Raw genomic sequence first — 10,129 nt, 5'->3', positions numbered from 1 at the left:
CATTGAATATTTTGAATGATTTTAAATTAACTGATTTATAGTTTTATTTATTATTGTGTATTGTAGATGAAAAAATTGTAGTTATTTTTTTGTAAAAATAAGATGTTGCTGAATTTTTTTTAAATAAGATATAATAATAATGTTATTGCATTTTTTATACTTAATTTGATTAGATGTGAAGATAAGGTTATTGGAGAGTAATACAGACAGAAATGCTGTTAGTTTTTCTAACAGTATTTCTAATGACCATAAGTTGTTAGGTACCATGACCAAGCACAAATACCATCTCTCAATCTAGTCTGAGTGAAAAACCGGACCAATGAGATTTATGTTCAATTACCATGCACATTAGTGTATTGATTTTGTGCTAATGATAATATTTTATTTTATAAGTTATTTTTTAAAAACTATTGTGTTATAAAAAAATATTTAACCAACAATAAGTTTTTCTTATATAGTTTAAAGTGTTTGGAAGTTATCCAAGACCAGTAAAACTTTTTGTTGAAACCCATATGTGAAATGAGGACCATTAAATAGAGGTGCAACATGTTCTAGATAGCTAAGTTTATAAGGTTGTGGTTAATTGGATTTCAATAAATTTTTTTCTGAAGCTTTTTTTTTTAATTTGCTGAATTTAAAAAAATATATATAACACTCAATTGCATGAGAGATATGAGAATGATCATTTGACCTCTCTAGAACTCCATTCAAATTTATGATTGGAGGTTAGATCTACTAGTGGACCCGATAAAAATCAAATTTATGGCATCTCTAATACTATGATTGAGGATGTATATAAGGGTCATAGTGTATCAACTGCTAGTTTCTTATAAGCAAGATCGAGTAAGCAATCTCCAGTCATCCAGGTGATTGTACAAGAACTAATTCAAGCTTAGACGACCTAACTTAATGTTGAGGCAACCTAACTTGGATATGAGATAACCGACTTGAAGGATAAAGTAAATGTTCTTAAACAACTGTGGGCAACCTCATTAATACATGTGGTCAACCTCCTTACCCTCTTAGTTTTGGTGAAGATCCACCTCCAACTCCTCCTTCAGATTTTGTCTACTAGATAAATTATATGCAATAATATTTTTTAAATTAATAATAAAATTTTGTTTTTATTTTAAAAAAATATTAAATACAATATTGATGGATAAACTTGAATGACAAAGTAACTATCCTCAAGTAGCTATTGACAACCTCACTAATACATATGGTCAACCTCGTTACCTTTTTGGTTCTGGTGAAGATTCGCCTTCACCTTATTCTCTAGATTTTGTCTACTAGATAAATTGTATGCAATAATATTTTTTAAATTAATGATAAAATTTTATTTTTGTATTTTAATATTTTTTTTAAAATATTAAATACAATATTGTCAAAATTACAAAAAAAATAAATTAATCACTGACAGAATAACTGACAAAATAAGTCCCTCAGAGAGTTTGGGAGAGTTAAAAAAATTATAGGACTTGTTATTGTTAGATTTAATTCTTTGACGGTTTAATTTCATTGGTAATATACATATAATCATCGATGGATTTACCAACAATTTATTATGTCAGTAATATACTATAATCATTGATATATTTACTAGTAAAATTAATGCTGATAATTCATTTTTTTGTTTGGTGTATTATTTTAGCTTGTAAGCCCATTAATGACTATATTACCAATAAATTTACTAATATAACATAAATTAATGACAAGATGTTTCTTGACAATATCTTTTTATCCATAATTTCATCGATAAAGTTATTTCCAACTAAATCAACTAAATTAATATTTAAACATTGACAAAATATTTCTTTAGTGATATGCAATATTTTGGTAATATGATTAGATCAAATAAATGATTTATAATAAAAGATGAATAAATATTTGAAGTTTAAATATATAAATTGAACATGATAAAAAAAAATTGTCTCAATTTTATCGAGAATTAAAACTTTAAATAGGAAAAACCTAAAAAATATTCAAATCTATATAGAGGTAGTCTTAGTTTTATCATCAATGAATTTTTTATATTAATTTTATACTTATTTTAAAAAAATCTCAATTAAGTAGTTCTATATATACTTAAGGTTTTTCATTATATTTTCATCTAAACTGTATTTATTTTTTAAAGAACAACATTATTTTTGTAAGTAATCTAACGTTTTCTGTCAAATAAATCTAAGAAAAATGTTAATAGGAAAAAAACAAAATAGTTTGAGAGTAAAATTAATATAATAATAATTAAAGTATAAAATTAATACCAATAAAAAATGCGGATTTTTTTAAAGTGTTTTTTGTTTATAAATATATTAAAATAATATTTTTTATTTTTAAAGAATTATTTTTAATATTAATAAAGTAAAATAAAATAAAAATTTTAATTTTTTTTAAAAATATTAAAAAAAGAAAGTGGAAGCTAATAATCTTCCTGACAAGACAGCACCATAATATGGAAATAGAACCATACCACATGATGGATGATGATATGATCCACATCCTCCAAGTCAGGGTATTATTACAAGCGAATTGATGACACGAGCGTTAGCATGTGTTATTAGCATAGCATCATCATCATCATCATCATCATCATCATCATCATGTTAAGGTCGCCCAGTCACTTACCTTCTTCAAATTTCAAGTAAAGGAAATGGCCCTAATAATAATATCTGTAGTGTTGACGTAGGCATTTACTTTTCAAGAGAGATCCTCTTCTCAAACTGTCTAAAGTTGTTGATAATGCTTTGGTCAAGCCATGAGAGAGAGACCGCTTTTGTCATCTCCATTGAAGGCTTGCACTTGCTGGGCTCCTCTCTCTCTCTCTCTCTCTCTCTCTCTCAATTCTACTCCGTTTCCCTTCCCTCTCAGTACTCTCACAAGCACAAAAAAACACACACCAAAAAAAAAACTAATCCCTCCCTCGATCGTCGTGCATGCCTAAGTCTGTCTCTTACTTGATATTCGTCTCTCTTTCCTCTTCCTCTATATCTGGGTCACCTTCTCTCCCTTACCACTACCATCAAAGCAAAGAAACCCCGTTCTTTGACTCTCTCTCTCTCAAAAACCTAAAACACCTGCTAACCAAGTTGTATTCCCAAAGACAAATAAAGAAAAGAGAAACCCAATAACCTCTCTGTCTAGTACTGTACTCTCACCGATTACACCACCAACAACATGGATTCTAGTTCTCATCAGAACTGGCTAGGTTTCTCTCTTTCCAACCATCATCACATGAATAATACCATCAGCATCCCTACCTCTTCTGATTCTTCTCACCTCTGTCTCTTCGAAGCCTTTAACGCCACCACGACCTCAGGTCCCTCCCTCCCTCCCACCTCTGTCTCTTCGAAGCCTTTAACGCCGCCACCACCACCTCAGGTCCCTCCCTCCCTCTCTCTCCTGATATCGTATTATTTTATTTTGCTCAAACTACGACTATATTTCTTTTCTGTTTTTATATTAACAGTTTTCGTGGTTTTTATACATACAGCGCAAGAAGTAAACGCAGTAGTAGCTGCTGGTAGAGCTACAGACATCTCTTTATTTACAGCTTCTGGACCAAAACTTGAGGACTTTCTTGGTGGTTGCACCTCTACATCACCATCACAAACACCACAACAGCAGCCACTGTGTGGTCAGTTCTCTACTGAGACACCCGTGACCACCACTGCTACTACTTTATCTGACAGTACTGGTTCTGAGATATATGACTCGGAGCTCAAAACGATAGCTGCTAGCTTCCTTCGTGGTTTGGCCTCCACTGATCATCAAAAAATCGATATTACCCAAAAACATCAACAACTTCTTGTTCAGGCCGAACATGCACCAAAGAAAACTGTTGAAACTTTTGGCCAACGAACTTCAATCTATCGAGGAGTCACCAGGTAAATAGTAGTTATAGACACCCTAAATCTTTAAGAAGAAAAGCAAGTGTATTTCTTCTCTTTTGTTCTTGAAAATAATTTTTAAAAAGATGATTTTTTTTAATTTTATTTTTGTTGGGGTTTGTGTAGGCATAGATGGACTGGCAGATATGAAGCCCATTTGTGGGATAATAGTTGCAGAAGGGAAGGGCAGAGTAGAAAAGGAAGACAAGGTATTGAAAAGCTTCTCTCTATTTTATTCTTGAATATTTTTTTTGGTGCCCCTGTGCTGCGCATACCATTAACATGTAGTATGCGAGATCTGAGATCGAGGCTCAGTGTGAAGTCCTTTGGTACAGTGGGGCAGAAATAAATGGTGAAAGAAAGAATATTGTCAATGAAATGGACTGCAAAATCCAAGAGAAAATGAACCATTAAACTGTATTGAAATGGACTGCAAAATCCAAGAGAAAATAAACCATTAAACTGTATAACTCAAAGGCTTAGATCTTCTGGGATTTTGAAGACCCTGTAGATTTTGTTACAGCGTGTGCATTTATAAAAGATTCTGATCTGCTTTTGTTTCTTTATGTGGCATGTACATGGCGAATGATTTCTGCTTCATGGAATGGAATCATTGTCCTTGCAGTTTATTTGGGTGAATTCCTTTTCCTCTTCTTTTCTTTCAGCCTTATGATACTAAGTATGATTAAAATCATCATTTTGTTTTACTTGACGAAGTATTTTTACTTCATGAGTGTATACATCATCATTATCATCATCATCATCATCTGCTACTTCAGATTGGACACTAGATTTTGTTCACTGTAACTTAAGATTCTTTATTTTCCCATTAATATGTGATCAAGTTCAGAATCATCTATATATCTAGATTCTTATTACAGTAGTATTGCTATTTTCTTTTAATACTAAATGCTTCTGTTTTTTTTTAAATAATATTTTTTAGGTGGCTATGACAAGGAGGAGAAAGCAGCCAGGGCATATGATCTTGCAGCTCTCAAGTACTGGGGTCCGACCACCACAACAAACTTTCCGGTGAGTGTAATATATTTTTTTAGATGCTTTGTGCAAGGATATCCTTCTTAAGTGTTTTTTATCCCCACATGGAACTCTTTGATTTTGAGTTTTCTGTATTATACTTTAGGTTTCTAACTATGAGAAGGAAATAGAAGGGATGAAGCACATGACAAGGCAAGAGTTTGTTGCGTCACTTCGAAGGTATTAAACATCTTTAAGCAAACCCAAGTATTCTTTTTGTTTTGTTTTGTTTTTTCTTTTTTAGATTTTTATTGATGATATCTCTTATCTTTTATATTTTGTTTAATCTTGTAGAAAAAGTAGTGGTTTCTCTAGAGGAGCATCGATTTACAGAGGAGTGACGAGGTTTGTCATGTTGATACCGCATTTATCCTATATCTATTTTGAATATTGGAAAATATTCGACTGTAGAAAAATGATTGCATTCTCTTGCATCTTATTTGATCAGGCACCATCAACACGGTCGGTGGCAAGCAAGGATCGGAAGAGTTGCTGGCAACAAAGATCTCTATCTTGGCACCTTTAGTGAGTTTTCTAATCCTCCTTTTTGCCATCCATATATTGGCAATGGCAAGATTCCTCATTTTATATTAATGATTCTTTAGTTGATGTACAATGTGATAATAAAGACAACATTTCTTTGGTCAAACAGGCACGCAGGAGGAAGCTGCCGAAGCTTATGACATTGCAGCGATCAAATTTAGAGGCCTAAATGCTGTAACCAACTTTGACATGAGTCGCTATGACGTAAAAAGCATAGCTAACAGCAATCTTCCCATTGGAGGAATATCTGGCAAGTCAAAAAATTCCTCAGAATCCGCTTCTGATAGCAAAAGCATTGATGGAAGCCGATCGGACGATCGAGATCTCTCCTCAGCATCCTCGGTAACCTTTGCTTCTCAGCCTGCAACTTCTACTCTTAGCTTTGCCATACCCATCAAACAAGACCCGTCAGATTATTGGACCAATATCCTTGGATACCAAAACACCGCTACTATGAACAATGCCAGGAACAGTAGCAGCAGCATTGTTGATCCAAGCACTTTATTTCAATCTTCCACAAGCGGTCCTGCTTTTCAAAGCCCAACAGTTTTCAAAATGGACTTCAATGCAAATTCATCGGTCAATGAAAGCAATAACAGTGGGCTATTATTCAATGGTGGTTATACACAGCAGCAGATAAGTGGTATTGGTACATCATCACCAAGTTCAAATATCCCATTTGCTACACCCATCGCCTTCCATAGTAATGGCAATAGTTACGAGGGCAACCCAAGTTATAGTAGCTGGATTGCTCAACCTCTGCATTCTTTCCAATCTGCAAAGCCCAAACTCTCAGTGTATCAGACTCCCATTTTTGGAATGGAATGAGCTCACAAAAGAAATGCAGAGGGGAAATGAGAATCTGTGCAAGCATGATAGTGAAGGCCAGGTAGCTACCTAGCTAGCTAGCTCGATGTTGATGCCAGCATGCGATGCATAGATGGATTAACTTTTTTACTTTGAATAGATGAGTGGGGACTGACGAGCATTTCCACGGGTAGCTGACATTAGTACTAACTGCAAGTTCTTTCTCAGTTTTGTGTTCTCTTTTATCTCCTTCGCTTTTGCTTTTTCACTGACATGAATTAACATGGGTATAAAATGAAGGAACATGAATATTATATCCATTTGCTCTCTGTGATCTTGTTACTAATATTAGATTATATATAATATGGATATGGAAGAGTTAATTTCCATCAATTTAGCACTTCCATTCAACTTTGAAAGCATAGAGTGGCACGTCAATATCAATTTAGCTCTTCATCTCCGCATTTCTTTCTCATGTTTAGATTTTAGGGTAGCACTGTGAGAATATAGTAACAAATATCTTTAAAAATATATTTTATTTGAAAATATAATAAAATAATATTTTTTAAAAGCTATTTTTTATATCAGATCTAAAAATATAAAAAAATTAATTTAAATGAAAAAATTTAAAGTTTAATCAACTCCCATAAGACGACCCGATGCAATCAAACTGGGCTTCGTCACTATCATTGCATAAATCTACAATTCCGAATCCTCGTATATAAAATCCTCATCAACCATCGGAGTTGGGTGGAGTTTAATCTGCCTTTTTTAAACTTAATTGACTATATACGAGTAAAACGAAAGTTTGGCACAATTAAATTGGTTATCTAAGTATTAAGGCAAATTTAAAAGTTTGGGGGAAGAATCCTTTGGCACAATTAAATTGGTTATCTAAGTACTAAGGCAAATTTAAAAGTTTGGGGGAAAAAAAATATAAATATGTTTGTTCGAAAGCCTTGAATGCTCCAAACACAGAAAGAAAAGGCTGTCTAAGGTCTTAATTAGAGGGAGGTGAATACCTTGACCAAGAATAAAAAAAAAGGTGAGATAACATAAAGTGAGATAACAAACTTTAACAAGATAATAATTTTCAATAGGACAGAAACAAAAACCATCTTCTAGGATATTGTCCGTAGGGTTCTTGGATGTGTCCCTTTCCAAGCTCGGAAGGAAAAAAAAGAAAAAAAAAACATAAGAGTAGATTCAATTCAAAATTCTGTCCCTTCTTGTCTCTTACATTCGCCTTGGATGATGCTGTCCTTTTGTACCTTTCGGCGATCTGAACACCCTCCCCACCACCGTGCCCCCTTTGACCACTGTTTTGACTCCATTATTTATGGTAATAGGATTCTTTCTCATCAACTACGGAGGAAGCTCATAGACACTTTTTGGGTTTTGCTTAATCTAAGCACTGTTTTTGTTTTTTTTTTTAAAAAGCTGTGGAAGAAAGCAAGTTTTTATGATTTTGATTTTGAAGACAAGGGCGAGTTTTCATATATGATTTAACCTTCTGTTCTTCCTGTGAAATATAAATCGATGCATGACCTGCTAAACAGTTCTTGCCTCTTATCTTTGGTATAGTATCACAACAACAAATCAAAGCACTTTTTTCCCTTGAAGTAACGCATGATGGGTCTTCTGTGTTTTTAGCTGCTTCTCTTTTCCTTCATCATCGTAGCTGAGTTCCCAATGGCTGGCTTAAATCATGTGTAAACCATCAGATCAGTTATTTTAAGATGTTTTTAATTCGGCGAGAGATTGGTTCTAGCATATACGTACGTGATTATAGTACGTAGAGGATGATTGATCGTATTTATGCCTTTCGTTAATCCTCTGATATTCTATCGAGTAGTCTTCCCTGTACTTGCTCTCGAGCTTTTCTCCGACAACCTGCAAGGCCCATATACATGTAAACTTTGTCCAGCGTCCAAGTGATTCACACAGTTACTTTCCTTTTTTGGGGATTAAATATTCGCATCGATCTTCAAATTAAGTTATTGTACTTTCATTGAGGAACGAGGACACGTCATAAGCATAATCCCTGTGAAACCAGCTCAATGATTAATTAATAATTTTTTGAAAGTTGAAGGTTTTAGTTGACAAAAATGAATACCAAAGGTATCTGTACACTGTGTTACTGTTCATACTTAGACGAAACCTTCCACTCTAAAAGAGATCAAGAAAAGAATAATAATAATAATAATAATTAAGACATCAGTTTGGGTGGACTGCAATTTTTTTAAAAAAAATTAATGTTTTTTTAAAGAATTTTAGATTATTATTTTTTAGTGTTTTTGATTGTTTTAAGGTGTTAATATAAAAAATAGAAAAAAATAACATGTACAAAATATTATTCTAATGAATTTTCATGGAAAAAAATCCTTTAAAAATATCATGTATCATAATTTTAAAAATAAAATAATTAATTAGAAGCGCTAATTTCTTTTACAGCAACCATAATTTGGTTCAAATACTTTATTTGGATAAACACAAATCATGCAAGCATAAAAAGGAAATTAAATTTCCTTGGTCGAAAGAGAACAAATTTTGTCCCTTTTGGAAACATAAAAAGTAGAAAATAAGATGAAATTAATTAACAAATTAAGTAAAGTGGTTGCATTATTGGACCTGGATTAGCGAAGTCCTTTATTAGGCGTGGGAACAGTAAAGATCACTCAAGCGCATGTGATGCCAAATCTCCCTAACTACTTCGATTTGGTCTCTTAGCTAGCTAGCGGCTCTACCTAGCTAATACAGCTTCGCTGTATTTCTTCTTAAGTAGATCTCCTGTCCCGTAATTCTTATGCTTTTGTCTTTTATGCAGACAACCATCGGGAAAAAAATCCACTGTGCATGCTCTGTTAACGTTATTGACAGATACGGCCAGCTAAACATTGTTCTCAGACATGAATTCCACGTTTCACCTGTTTAACATGTGAGACTAAGCTTCTTGAACAGGAAGTTTAATACCTAAGAACAATAACATGTGAGACTAAGCTTCTTGAACAGGTCAAGAAGCTTAATACCTAAAAACATTTAGTTGATCACTCCTAGCTAAATGTTACCGTCACGGCCATTTTTCTTAGATGAAAACAAGAGATATGTGCTAACTCTAAAGTCAATATGCATATGTGATTTGGATATATAACCTGGTGCCCGTAAAGAGCAATTATTGGGCTTTCACCAACGAATCCCTCATGACATAGAAAAAGGCTCTTCATCTTTCTTTTAGCCTGCATTGTTGGAAGAAAAACGCCATTCTAAAGAGAAGAGTGCTAGCTCTTGTGATTTATGTGAGCTTCTTCTTCTTCTTCTTCATCCTTCTTGCAGACAAAAATGATAAATTTATGTGTTTCGTTGAGAAAAATCAATTTTCTACATCAATATCATCTGCATACCCAGCAGAGGGATTAACAAATTGCAGTCCACACAAAGTACGTATATATCAAATGCACTACGCACAGCTTGTGCTTAATGTCTAGCTAGCTGCTCCAGTTTGTCTTCGAAGTAAGGTCATGAAAGGCACATGCCATTCGCTGAAAAGGCTAGGGTATCTAAAATGCAACAAGTATTAGTCAAATGCGATTCTGCAAAAGCTCCTTCCCTCGCCTTTTCTTTATCCTCTTTTAAAACCCGGTGGGGAGCCCTTTCCTTTATTACTGTTATTATTCGGTTTGAGCTTAGTCTCAATCCTTGGTTCCCTTTTGTTTGCCTGCAAACAAGAGATGTCGGCCACACCACCATGCTAGCTCCTACTATTATAGTAACTTTTTTTCTTGACGTGTTGTTTGCTTTGACTGGGGACCCTTTTTTTTAATGCACAGAGGAGTGCATCTTAGCAAACAAAACCCACT

General features: G+C 33.7%; 1 protein-coding gene across 1 annotated transcript; it reads left to right on the top strand.

Annotated features, from left to right (window-relative positions):
• The first annotated feature begins 2,766 nt into the window (after positions 1-2,766).
• Positions 2,767-6,629, top strand: LOC105114814 (AP2-like ethylene-responsive transcription factor AIL5). Its single transcript, XM_011011506.1, has 9 exons — positions 2,767-3,316; positions 3,491-3,884; positions 4,014-4,096; positions 4,513-4,521; positions 4,831-4,919; positions 5,029-5,102; positions 5,217-5,267; positions 5,371-5,447; positions 5,575-6,629. Exons 1-9 carry the CDS (start codon positions 3,175-3,177, stop codon positions 6,291-6,293), a joined length of 1,638 nt encoding a protein of 545 aa, XP_011009808.1. The 5' UTR covers positions 2,767-3,174; the 3' UTR covers positions 6,294-6,629.
• Positions 6,630-10,129: the final 3,500 nt, after the last annotated feature.

This window comes from Populus euphratica, unplaced genomic scaffold, assembly GCF_000495115.2.
Source record: "Populus euphratica unplaced genomic scaffold, PopEup_1.0 scaffold583.1, whole genome shotgun sequence".
Lineage (NCBI taxonomy): Eukaryota > Viridiplantae > Streptophyta > Magnoliopsida > Malpighiales > Salicaceae > Populus > Populus euphratica.
The sequence above is the reverse complement of the archived record's forward strand: the minus strand, read 5'-3'. Positions and strand labels throughout refer to the sequence as shown.